The sequence below is a fragment of the Microtus ochrogaster genome, chromosome 22 (genome assembly GCF_000317375.1).
Source record: "Microtus ochrogaster isolate Prairie Vole_2 chromosome 22, MicOch1.0, whole genome shotgun sequence".
Taxonomy (NCBI): domain Eukaryota; kingdom Metazoa; phylum Chordata; class Mammalia; order Rodentia; family Cricetidae; genus Microtus; species Microtus ochrogaster.
The window spans coordinates 33,227,186-33,241,253 of NC_022023.1; the positions used below are offsets into that span (position 1 = coordinate 33,227,186).

Below are 14,068 nucleotides of genomic sequence, written 5' to 3' on the forward strand. Positions count from 1 at the left end.
GTGAGCCACCATGTGGTTGCTGGGAATTGAACTCAGGACCTTTGGAAGAGCAGGCAATGCTCTTAACCTCTGAGCCATCTCTCCAGCCCTATATTAGACTTCTTAATAGCTGAGAATACATCTCGTTCATTCTCCCTTTTCGTATTTCCAATGCAACTCTAGAAGAAATGCTCCAAGGGAAGGAGGGCAAGAATAGATGAAAAGCACATTCCCACTGCAGGACCCCAGTTAGCAAACGACTCTGTGAGCTCTACAATGCAATGCTGTGGAACAATAAACAATTTCTTCAGCAGAATTAGAAATAAGAACCCCAGAAAGAAGCCAGGCAGGACAAAAAGGGCCTTCTCTGTGTTAACAACCTTTCCAGAGATGAAAAATAGGTGCTAATGTTTTTAAGGTAAAGGAATGCAGACAGAAAACAGGCATCCATCTCTCATGGAATTCTGAGAATAATTTTAACAGTCAACTTGAGGACCTCAGTAATTTACCAGAAAGGCCAAAATAAAATCAGAAAACATTGGAGATATGAATAATTTATAAACCATCTTGCAACATTTTTAGATGCCATTAAGACCGTCTAACTCTTTTATAGTACAAGCTGGGGCACTCAAGACCAAGCAACCAGGCCTGGCTTATACTGGTGTCTGTAAAACATGAAGCATATTCAAGGTAAAAACCAAACTGTTTTCATTTCCTCTGTTAATCCATTGCAATTAGAACTGAGAGCCATTGTGTTTTCACATTGATGATGATGGGCTAATTTGATTTGTTGTTTTATTACAAGACAAGTCTCAGTATGTAGCCCCTATTGGCCTGGAACTCAAATATCTGCCTGCCTTTGCCTCTTGGGTGCCGGGATTAAACTTGTACTAATTTGTACACCGTGGTCTGGGGGTAGACATGGGCTCCATCATATCATCATAATTGCCCCTTTATTTTCAAGTATTTGCAAGCAAACCTCAGTCATGATGAGGTCTCCCACAAAGACTGACCTCACTCACCAGTGACATTGTCTCATGCATGCCTTTGTGCCAAAGAATTTTGGAAATGTGTACAATCTCTCTTTTGCCTTGACTTTATAAATCAGAAGCATTTCCCAGAACTGATTGCACTAAATTTTTTAGATTTATGAAAGTGTCAAATGTCCTTGTAGAACACTGTGTCTCCATTGGCAACTCAGATTGAAAAATAAATAAGGAAAAAGACTGGAGAGAAATAGGGCTTGTTTTCGAGGGGAAATGATATATCTAGCTTGATAATTCTTGCTTATAAAAATATTAGTCAAGAAAAATGTAATTAGATTTTTTATGTGAATTTCCAGACCAAATACTGACACTGTCATATTTCCTGGAGTTCTAATAAAAATGCCAAACATGAAATTTGATTTATGCCCTGTCTTCCTTCTCTGCAGATCCCACTCTGAATATCTGCAAGTCACATCTTTGTCTTCTTCCTGTACCTTGTGAAGATGGTTTAATGAATATTTATTATCTGGCGTCAGTCATATTTTTTGGTTTATATATAGGCACATATGGGGAGATGAGAGAACAACTTGAGGGCATCAGTTTTATCCTGTTGGGAGGCTCCTTGTGTGGGATGGAGACTGTTCGTGGACTCAGTTCAGAGAGCTAGGGCTTCAGGTTTGAAGCCATCCTCTTGTCTCATGTTCCCAAGAGCTGGGATTTACAGGCTCGAGAAATTGCTTTGAACAATAACTGTTACGTTATAGTAAAAATGGTAATAAAGGGACTTTGAAGTTTAGTAGAATTTCTTGCAGTGGCCACAGTCTAAACGCTTGTACAGAATCTTCAGGAAGTTGAGTACCATTATAAGCACGATTTCTTGCTTAAAAAATAGAAACACTAACAAGAGAAAGATCCTTTCCAATTTCAGAAAGTAGACATGAGAATGAAATGAGGGAAAGTGTGGGAAAGAAGATCAGATATGTAGAATAGAATCCTGGCTGTGTATCATGATGATGAGGAAAATACAGAAAAGAATGGGTGACGAGGAGAAAGGAAGTGACGGGCTTCCTGACCAAGAGGAGAGAAATAAAGGCATCACAGGTGACACTTGCTTGGAGACAGCATTGGAACCATATTATTAAAGATAATATAAAGCTTGTGCCATGAAATTGGGCTAATGTAGGTGCAAGAGTTGAGACATTGCTGTCTTCAAGGTATAAAGAGATGGTGTGTGAACCTCTAAGAGCATCAGGCTAGGTTTGGTCTCTGTTTCCTCATGCCAGGAGGGAAATCTATATCCCTTCGCTTCTAACACCCACACACTCAATCAGAGTTGGAGGGTTTGTAGTTAGCATTTGAACTGACAAATACCGATTTAACTAATCTGTGCAATAAAAAATGGCTAAAACATACCATATCAATTATAATTTATTTCAAAACATAAAACTTCTAGCAATATCTATGCTGTCCTGACCAAGTCTGATCTTCCTTGCAGACTCCAGTGTCCTCATTTATTAAACAAGGTATGTCAGCTAACAAGTCACACAAGTCCTTTAAGAAGGACAGCGTCAGAAGTCTGATTATATGTTAATTTTACACACATCTTAAAAATTTAATTGAAATTTGGGGTCTGTGTGTGTGTGCGCACGCGCGCACGCGTGTGGCACGCACATGTGCACATGCACAGCCATTTTGACATGTGAATGCAGTTCCTATAGATTCCAGAAGAGGGTGCCACAGCCCTAGATGGAGTTCAAGTTCCAGGCAATTGTGAGACACCCAACATGGGTGCCTGGAACAACACTCTGGCCTTCTGGAAGAGCAGGATGTACTCTTAGGCACTGAACCATCTCTCCAGTTCCCCCAGCTCCAACCCACCTCCACCAGGTTCCCTATAGGTTACAACTCATAGCACAGGTTTCTGTTTTCACAGCTGTGAAACACAGACTTTGAGCTCTGATGGCATATCCAGCGATAGACACATTCCATCACTGTCACGCTTACCGCTAAATAGTTTGACTGACACATTTAATGTCATTGCTTTATTTTATTTTGGCTTTTTAAGCTTCTTTTTAAAAAATTTTCAGACCTAGAATAAGTGGAGACCTGCTTTAGAGAGCAACTGTGGGTTTACATAACACCACTGACAGGCGCTATAAATGACTGGCAGAGTCTAGCCCAGGCCATGTGAGCAACGGAAAGGAGGCGGCAGTGTGGAACTGACAAGCGGAAGTTTATTTCCAAACTTTGCTTTAAATTTTGCAGCAGTTGTGATGACACAGTCTTGGAAAGAGTTTGACTCAGAGACTTATTTCTCAGCTTTCACGCTCCCTATAGAATCAGGTCAATCAGGTCTCCCCATCTAAGGAAGAATATTGAATTAATCCCAAGGCACTAACCAGCAAGGGTTTTACTGTGGAGCCTATATTTGAAATCATTGAAACATCCATAAACTACTGCCCTAAAGCTGAACCCCGAATCAACCCGAAATTAACGTATTCATTTTACAAAGGGGTAAATAGAACATTTTATTAACACTTGTTTTGTAGCAATGAAATGACAGTTCACATCTTTTTATTCAGCACAGCAAAGGTTATGGTCACATGGTCGTACTTCGAGACACAAAGCAGGGGGAGTTTTAGACTCCTAAGGTCAGGAGTGGTTTGCATTTAGAAACAAACTTCATGTTTTAATATTTGCAGTAGCAGGATCTCCAGTCAAGAGCACAGGACACGGAACAGATCAAATACCCAGAAGAGACACACAGAAGCACACCAGGTAACATTTTGCGTTAGATTGGGATATGCATTCTTATCACCACGGAATATCGTAAAGGATTCTGATGTTGACTTTTTTAAAAGGAAGAAATCATTGCTACCACAAGCAACACAGGGATAATTTACAAACGGGAGGTTTTATGCTTTGCACTTATTGCTTGGTACACAAATGTTGCAGTTCTTGTGGAAATATATTAAGAAATGATGAACAAAATGCCTTTTTTCCCATCTAAAATTCTATGACTCTATGAAAGTAGAAATTGCAATCCCCTAACCCAACATTAGGTGTATGCTGTTTTTGGTTCTGTGTGAAAAGTATTTGTTATGTTTGTGTGAGTGGATATGTATAAGATATACAGGGATATAGATATAATTTCAATATATTTTGTTCTATATACTCAAGACAAATATCTCATAAATGGGACATTAGGTAATAAAATTGTCTATATATAGAATCTCTACTGTTTATCTTTTCATATATTATATAGCTTTGTGATATGAGTTTCATATAGTCTCTAGTTTCAAGGAAGATTATCTAAATCATTTTCTATATATTTTGTTATTAATATTGCATTTTAAGGGCTACAGCTTCATAGCAAATTTTATTAGATTCTTTATGATTTTATATATATCAATCATTTTTTCCTAATGCAAGTTACAACCAGTACAAAGTTGTGATAAAAAATACATTGAAGTCTATTTCTTCTTATTTTTTTTTTTTTTGCAAAAAAAGGTATGTGATATGTTACATGAAAGTTGAATGTTACTGAGATGTGAAGAGTTTGATACTGTCAGGTAGTGAGTGGGAGGGCATGGAGCATACTCCTCCCGTTACAAGCTCTCTTTCATAAAAAATAAGTGTTTGTGCCCAAGCATTTCACAAAACACTGTAAGATAAGCGCTTTGAAGATCACAAAATATCACACACTGTGTACTCTTAACAATAATTCGGTATGAGCTGCTAGCTGCTAGTATACAATGTATTTCTTCAATTAAAAGATAAAGCCAATCCATGATAAACACATAATGATCATAGTTCATACCTGATCTAGTCAGCTTTCGAATTTCACCATGTCCGTAGACAGGATTTCCCTGGGATATTTTGCAGTCCAGTGTAATAAATAAATCAGTGCAGTTTGCATGATCAAGTAGCTTTGGCTTCCTAATATCTGTCGGATGACATGTGCCAACTGTGTCAGTTGTGCCCACTCACAAGGCGGTGGGGCCAATGAATACCTACTTATTTCTACAGTAAACCTTTAAATCACAAACGAAAGGATGAACAACCTGGATGGAAATGACATAACGCGACAACTTCCACAGATTGCGCTTGATAGGATCTCATGGTCTGTTTTGAATTCATACTTTTTAAATAGCGAGACTTGCTAGGCTGATGTGTTTACATGTTTACACCACATTTTTTTTTTAAATTATTCTGTGCAATCACAATTAATTTAATCACAACACTAAAAATGTATCCAGTGACTAGCTTCGTTATGAATAATCATCTTGGCCCTTAAAGGTGTATGCGTCTTGGGCTCCTTCCTGAACAAATTCTTCCTTTTTCTCCCAGCCATTAGGCCAGCCTCCGTTCTCCTGTGTGGTGGCGCCGTAAGACTTGGTGGTACCGTAATTTATATAATTCTGCGTGATGTCCCCTGTTTCTTCATCCAGTTCATCTTCATGAATGAAGCCACATTTTTCTTCACTTGTTTCCTCGGGGTCTGCCCAAGGTTGCTTCTCTCCGGAGGCAAATATGGCATAAAATATGACTCCGCCATAGTGGACGAGCGCAGCGATGAGGAAGACGTACTGCCACTCTTCGCGGGACTGTGGTGAAAAAAGCGGGGCTGTGAGAGCAAACTACACGCCTGGAAAGCCGCCCTGTGAGCATGCTCTACCGCCATGTTTCTCGCGATGCTTTCTTTGGGGTTACCTATGCTGTGCAAACACTTTCGAATAAAACTATTTGCTTTGTTATTTAAATTTTTAGGATAAAAGTTTGGAAATAAACTCTTGAATACATTTCTAGTCTGCTGAGTTCAAAAATATTCTCTTTTCCATTTATTAATCATTCTTTAGCTTTTAATCTTTTTCTGGTTGTGGGCATCCACTATGTAACTGAGGCTGACCTCAAACTTGGTTCTTTCTCCTCAACACTAGAGTGACCAGGCATGTGCCATCCCAGCCAGCTCTCCATTGCTTTGTCTTTTTCATTCATTTCCTTTATGTCCATCTATAAAAACTCAAATTTGAAGCTCTATATGCATATTTCAGAACTGCTAAATAATAATATTCCTCATAAACTCCTCAATTCTGAATTGAGATTGATGAATAAAGTTGGGAAAGGCTGTTTGTCTATTCTATAATCTAGGGGCAAAGGGTTGAGGGGCTTGGGAAAGACATTCTTGCCACAAAGGTGATATCAATAATAGGTATTTTTCTTGTATGTAGCTTGTGTCTCCTTAACATTTCTAAATAAAGAAACAATCTGTGGGCTATTGGAAGGGCTTGAGAAACACCTTGCTTGATGATTGGGGAGGCTGGACCTTCCAGAAGTTACTATAGAGATCTGTCCCTCTGTACTTCATTTTTGTGCTTCTTACTTAGAAGTGAATGGAACACCCCAAGAACAACAAAGCCCCTTCCCAACCATAAGAGAGAATGTTCTACAATGGAATTGCTTTCCTACCTTGTTCTTGGTCATGGCACCGACAATGATAGGGCAGACCATCCCCGACAGTGTACCAACACCATTGGAAATGCCCATTAAGATACTGGCGTATCTTGGAGCAATGTCCAAGTGGTTCACATTGAATCCTGAGACAAACACAGAAACATAGGCTCAAGGTGGCATCAACTTGAAGAAGCAAGGTAGAGAACATCAGAACACATCTTCCCAAAAGATACTGGGTGCACACCATGTGCTTTTCATAACTCCATTCAAAGGCATCAAGAGAAAGAAAGGATGTACCTTTTCCAATACTTATTATGGCTCACTGCAAACATTCTCTTAACAAACTGATCAAGTACAAAGAAAGAAACAGTCAGTTGGAGGAAAGGTGAGCAATAATAATTCTAAATGATGTTTCTGAATGTTATAACCATTGTCCAACACATAGATAATTGCTAGCAAAATCAAGATGGAATATAGAGAGACAAAGAGGATAACTCTTACCAGAGATAGCAAATCCAATAACCATTGTCCAACACATAGATAATTGCTAGCAAAATCAAGATGGAATATAGAGAGACAAGGAGGATAACTCTTACCAGAGATAGCAAATCCAATAACCATTGTCCAACACATAGATAATTGCTAGCAAAATCAAGATGGAATATAGAGAGACAAGGAGGATAACTCTTACCAGAGATAGCAAATCCACTAAATCCTACTGCAAGCACCAAGAAGGAGATGGCCACTCCTCTAGTGTGAGAGTAGCCAACAACCAGAAGCAGGGTGGCCTCCATGCCAAAACCTTTGGAGGCAAGCACAGAAGAGTATTAGTTTTTTTGAGAATTGTTTACAATGCATTTTGATCATATTCATCTCCTCCCCCAAATCCTCCTAGAACCACCCTCGCTTTCTTACTCATCCAATTGTGTGTCCTTGTTTAAATAAAAACAAACAAAGAAACAAAAAAAAAAAGCAATCAAGTGACATTTGTGGTGTCCATATATTCTGGGGTGTGTAGTCTTCTACTGGATTATGGTCAACTAATTAGGGGCTACACTCTTAAACTAGTTCTCTTATCATCAACTACCAATTGCCGATGGCTCCTTACCTAGTGGAGCCTCTCCTCCCAGTGCAACAGTGACATAAATATAATTGACTTAACAACCATTGATATGACTTTAATCCTACTCCACAAGATCAACCCATATGTGGCAGGCACCAGGCCAAGAACCTGAGGTTAGACAAGTCCTATGTGAGAACTTTCTAATATTCCTCTGCTAAATCAATATGCTATTAATGACTTGCCTTTAAACACATTTATGAACTTACCTCTGAGCCCACATCAGAGAAGTTTCTGCTTACAGTAGGTAGTGATCAACACAGAGACTCACAATTGGCCAAGGTTTAGAGAATAAGAGACTACAGAAGTCTTGACACCAAACAGAACATAGGTACTGCGTGTGTGTGTGTGTGTGTGCGCGCACACACACACACACACACACACACACACACACACACACACACACCCCTTCAAATGCTCAGGGATCATTGCGGAACAGGGCACAGAGAGAGTGTAAGAAATAGGCAGCAGATGACTACAAGGAAACAGTGTCTTCATTACACAGTAGGGCAGCTTCACATATGAACTCATAGCCACTGCGACAGTATGCATCAAACCTGTACAAGCCTAAGTCAGAACTAAACCTAACAAAATTGCTGTAACTTTTGAAATTATACTAAAACTTTTTATATTATAAAATTATAGTATAATTTTACAAAGAAACCAAGACTACTAGTATTTCTCATTCATACCAATATGGACAATATACCTCAGAAAGACATAAGGCTAATAATTTATGTCAAAGATTATTGGGGCATTCATTGTATGCTTCTTAAGTCCAAATTAACCTGAAATTTTAGTGATTAGAAGTTAGGTGACAATGTATACAAATGACTTTGTTAAGTGGGGGTCTTAAAATGAGTGTTGAAAACCTTGGCCATGGGAAAATGATTTGAACTGAGCTATGAAGGTGCATATCTAACCACGTGTAGGAAATCCGATTCACGCATGTAGCTCACAGAGCCCTCAAACAGGAACATATGCTTGCCACTCCACAGGTACTTACCACCACAATTCATGATCTTTCTCACTGTGGTTGTTGAAAGAATTTGTTTGCTTCTCAGAAAATCTGCAATTTGCCCCCCGATAGGCACAATGATCGTCATGACCAGGTGTGGGACCGCAGACAGCATGCCAACCTGACCAAAGCCAGAGGGGGAGAAGAGCAGGAGAGAAGACAGAGAGCAGGCAATTGAGTGACCCTGGCATTCCGAATCTGTCTTCATCTGCTCCTTGAGTCAAGGAAGGCAAAACACTGTTTCCAAATGCAAACTCGCTCTCCTAGAGTAAGCAGTAATGTCCACAGAGTAAATCGGGAAAGCTAAGTAAATTTACTTTGATCCTTTCTCTGTATTCTTAGGGAAGGAAAACTTTTATTGCTACGTTATGATTCAGTGTGTTCTGAATTCATGAATCAACCCTTCTGAATCTTGTCAGTGAGTCACGCTTGTTTCTCATTTCACGTCCTGAAGTGTGTTCACACAAATGCATCATTGATGAGAGGAAGAATGCGGAGGAAGGGATCTCGGGAGGAAAGAGATGCCTTCGGCCCTCAGCAAGGCTGGATTCAAATTTTCCATTTTATTCAAAAGGTGAAAGACTACACACTTCCTTTAAGACACCTCTTCTAAATTTCATAGCACAGATTTCATTTATGAAAACCCCACGTGAGTTCATTTTACTCATTTGCAGTCAAATGCAGTCATATGGTTATACTGTGGTATGCAGCCTTTAAACATTTCATAGAAATTAGGGCAACCCCAAATCTAGCACGCCTTCAATATACATTTTTTTGTTTGTATTTTGAGACAGGGTTTCCTTGTGTAACAGTCCTAGCTGACCTGGAACTAGCTCTTGTACATTAGGCTGGCCTCGAACTCTGTGCCTGTGCCTCCCGAGTGCTGGGATTAAAGTCATGTGCTACCACTGCCTGGCTCAACACACATTTTTAACAATCAACTATGAACAAGAGGCAGTTCCCTAGGTATTGAGGGAGAGGGTATATGAAAAAAAATAACACATTTAAATGTGCTATTACCACATGAATAGATGTCCTCACTTTGGACAACTCTGGGCAAGGGGAAGACTGGGATGTATTGTTTGTGTTTAAGCACATCTTCCATGTAGATTTTGGAGATATGAAAGGCAGATTCTGTTCTTCGTTTGGAAGTGGCACACAGAATGTTGTTCGCACCCACAAATGAGGGTCATGCCCAGACAGATTAAACGTTTAAACTGTTGGGTTCTCTCATCTGCTTAGGGTGGGAATTTTTATAATTTTATTATTGAATGAGGAAGCTGATATTGAAAGGGGCAATTTTTAAACAGTACTACACAGTTCTAAAGACCAAGCTCTTATTGTGCATATGCTCAGCAACTGGGCCACCTGTGGGGGGGGGAGGAAATTTAAATAGGGCATTGCTGTATAAACTGCTTGTTTGCTTGCAAGTGGGTGTTCAGCAAACGTGGCATAAATAAAAATAAAAGGTAATTAATTGAATGGAAAATATAATTGATTTTGAGAATAGCATGTTGGAAAACTACAGCAGTCCTTTATTCTCAGTCACCAGAGATATATGTCAGAATACAACATAAACCAGGAGGCTGCTGCAGAGAACACATCCCGGAGCACACAAGTAAAGGTTTTCCCAGAAACCCAGGTCATGCTTTCATTTCACAGATGCAGGCTACCTGCTTGAGAGTGACGTTTCCTGTCCGTATGAAAGGTGTTGCATCTGAAAAGAGCCTTACACTGGGCAGCCTCAGATACCTACTGTCCATTCGGATAAACATTTTTTCCATTTTGCATTAGCAAGGAGCAAAGATAAAAACCTTTGTTTGTTACTCTTTCAGCAGAGTCATGAAGACAGATGCAAGAAACTAACAGTTGGTCTCTGCTTTAGTGCCTGGAAAGATGGGATCCTCCAGTTTCCTAGGCAAAATTTCCTGAGACTTATCCATGTTTAGGTCTTCTCAGCTCTGGTGACTTATTATTATGAATAATTCGTTCTTCACACAGTGTCCCACTCCTCTGTCCCCTCTTGGATTGCCTTTAGTTTGCTCATTGTCCGAAGGTTTTAGGAGAGTGAGATGGGTAGTTATCACCTACATCCTGTTCTTCTTAGTAGGTCCTCGAACACTCCTCCTCCCTCTGCTGTGCCAACTGTATCTGAACCATTTTCTGAAGCTGTCAAGAGGCAGAGCATGAAGCACAGCCTCTCCAACTGAGGAACTCAAAGGAAACAAATGTGTCCTCTCATTTGACTGGCCCCTGTATTTTGAGGTTTAAAGATGCTCATTAAAATCCTGGAATTGACCGCACTCTGATTTGCCATTCTCAGAGGAGCTGAAAATACTTACGTACATACTATAGGGAAATACACATACACACACACACACACAATCCATACACAAAGAGTTAACTAATATAGTTCACTTACATTTATGTACAGTGTATGCATACATTACGTCCTATATATAACTACACAATACTGTATACAGTGTATGCATGTGAACTCATTTTGTCTTAACTAAGAAAGCATTTTGGAATGAAGATTAAGGTGTTCCCTGTGTGGTTCTATCTATAGGATATCCACTTTAGTGAGGTTTGAGAAAGCCACCTTCTATGCAAGCATATAATTTTTTTTTATAAAATTTGTTTCACTTCTGAAAGATAGTACTAAAGCTCTCACTTATAGATAAGAAAATTAAGGATGCTAATTATTCAAAATTCAACCCCAAGTTGTAGGTCAACCCTTCATTGTAAAGCTTGGGTTCAAAGCCAAATCACCTGGACTAGCCTAGATTTCCTAAGTCTACCATGATCTCAAAATTTTTTTTCAAGTAAATTGGAGAATTTAAAACATTATTTTTATCAGCTTAATAAAAAATCTTCAGTCCACACAGCATGGAGAATGTAACTGCAGCTTTAGCTTAAAAATAGCAAGCTAATTAATCTATCCATATGTAAGTTCATTTAGTTTGTGCACACTGCCCCTGATTTGATTCAGGTGTTTTCAGCTAATTGGAGACAGGAAGATCATGTCATTACCGCCACTTGGCATCTCTCCCCACCCCCACGAGCCCTGGTTTTATTAATAGTCTCCGCGTGTCACATTTGCCCTAGATTGTGAAAATGGACTCACACCTCCAGCAGTCTTTGTCGAGAGGTGTGACACTCTCCGAGGTCCCAAGTCTGCCCTGCAATGTTTGATCAGCTCCAGGGAGAAGAGGCTGGTCTACAGCAGCCATTCTTCTCAGGGAGAAGGGAGCTGTTTCCTTAGAAACGGCCACTTCAGAAGAGCTCTTAGGCCAGCCACTGCCAGGCTTAGGCTTTCTCTAGCCCAGCTCTCAGATAGCCTTTCAAGTAGAGACACAATATGAAGAGCCCGAGCCCAGCTGGACTTATGTAACAACACAAGGGGAAATGGCAAGATCACTGCCAGCAAAGATAAATGGATTCAGAACTCAGCAGAGAGCTGCACACAGAGCTCAGAGCTGGCTCTCAACACTGACCTGCTAAGTGTGTGGCTAGATGTACAGGTCCCCTGATGTATGACACTGTACAGGGGATTGAAACAGAAATGAGTATGTATGCCGTAAGTGTGTAACTAGTTAGTATACCTTTAGGTGATTTCAATAATTACCCTCAGTTCTGTTTTGCCAAGTCAAACAGGAATGATGATAGCTATCCGTCTGGTCTACCGGATGAGGTTATTCATGAGTAGGAAAGAGACTTCTAGAATTTTCTATCCCTCCACAAAAGGAGTGTTTAAAGTTGAGTTCTCCATTATAGAAAATCTGGAAATACTTTTATTTCTGTACCTATAAACAAATTGTCTTACACACCCTGTGTGTGTGAATTGGAAATACAAGATTTTTTTTTTTGTCTATACGTACAAAACTGCAAATATTCGGGGGGAGAAAAGCAGTGCTGTGTTTCTGAATAAAACAACGTATCCTATAAGAGACTCAACAAGTGAACAAAGTATAAGGACGTTTTCAGCTTTTTTTGTTTGCTGTTTCTTTCAACTGGACAGATCTGAGAACACAGAAGGAGAAGAGGCTGATAATAACTGAAGCACAGTTCCATTAGAATGGCTTGTCTCTTTTTGTAGCAGCTTGCTTGCCTTGGACTGAAAGTCATACTCTTTGTGTGTAGGAAAAGGGCTGCATCGTTGCTCAGATCCACTGAGATGCAAGCTACAGGAAGGCAGAGATATTTCTAGCAGGGAACAGAATAGAGTAAGGGACACACACACACACACACACACACACACACACACACACACACACACACACTTTCCAAAAAGTAAATCATGAAGGTTTGAAGACAAAATTTTGGCTAAAGGAAGGAATATTCACTTAAATACAGACATTATCCAGTATTTTAATAAAATGAACTTGTACATACTTTGCTGATTTCAAATCCAAAAACTTCCTCAAAATAAGCTGGTTGACTGATGAGCAGTAAGTAAAAGGTCCAACTCCTACAGAAGTTTGCAACGATTATCGCATAGACGGGCATGGATGTGAAAAACTTCCTCCACGGGGTCTTGAATTTCTGGAAGCCCAAAGAGAGTGTTACTCTGGCTTAGCATTTTTGGACTTTCTGTTTTCAGGAGCATGGCCTGGAACATGAGTACGGGATGAGATGGCAACGACAGCTTTCCAGTTGACTGTGGCGTGTGAGCAATCGTTAAAAGAGAAAACACAACTCCAGTCTATTCCTCATGTTAAGCAGTCTGGTTTTTAAAGTATGCAAAATTCGTATACAGAGAAAATAAATTCCAAAATTGTGGGTTCTAGTTAAATAAGATTTTAAAGCAGTTTTCCCCCCAGTAAAATACTGCCAAATCAATGACTTCATGAAATCTAAAATCTTGAAAGTTGAATGTACTTGGACAAGAAAGAAAATAAAAGAACATGTTATTGCCCGCCCTCTCTGTCGCCTCGACCATCATCTCTCTGTAAATTCCCTTGACAGTTAGTAGAGAACTATACATTTTATGACACTGGGGTATAAGTTCCAGAAATAGTTCTGTGGTGTTGAGATTCACCAGGTATAGCCCAGGACATCATGGCCAGCTAATTATGACATTTGAGTCTCTTCAAAATAAAAACAAAATACCTGGGGATGATTTGCTGTGGTTAGAATACCTTTAAAAACTAAACCTCATGCACTTAATATTTTAGACTTCAAACTATTTATCATAATCACAAATACTTTCTCTTGAAGACCAAAGCTGTAGCTGCCAAAGAAATGATCTCCCAAAATAACCTCATTCACTGTTAATCGTGTCCTTTTCATGATAATATGATCAATGCAGGAAGCAAATTTTCTCAACAACTTTGGTAATTAGTCCTGAGTGTCAAACCCCATAATTGTTAGTATTAAACTGTCTGTGCTCAGATATTCAAAAATCACTTAAAACATAGAATAGCAAGAACTCACGTTGCGGTGATCAGGAATGTATGTAATACCAGAGACCAGAGAGAGAGAGAGAGAAAGAGAGAGAGAGGGGGGGGG

The 14,068-nt window shown here is 39.6% G+C and overlaps 1 protein-coding gene across 1 annotated transcript in view; it reads right to left on the reverse strand.

The window, feature by feature from the left end:
- Positions 1–3,182: 3,182 nt before the first annotated feature.
- Slc17a6 (solute carrier family 17 member 6) overlaps positions 3,183–14,068 on the reverse strand; it is a 42,105-nt gene continuing 31,219 nt past the window's right edge. Inside the window, exons 8-12 of the mRNA XM_005357851.2 lie at positions 12,953–13,102; positions 8,546–8,678; positions 7,111–7,221; positions 6,435–6,562; positions 3,183–5,572 (exon numbers count right to left, since the gene is read on the reverse strand). Coding sequence (XP_005357908.1) covers positions 5,237–5,572; positions 6,435–6,562; positions 7,111–7,221; positions 8,546–8,678; positions 12,953–13,102 — 858 coding nt within the window. The 3' untranslated portion in view covers positions 3,183–5,236. The remainder of the gene's footprint in view (positions 5,573–6,434; positions 6,563–7,110; positions 7,222–8,545; positions 8,679–12,952; positions 13,103–14,068) is intronic.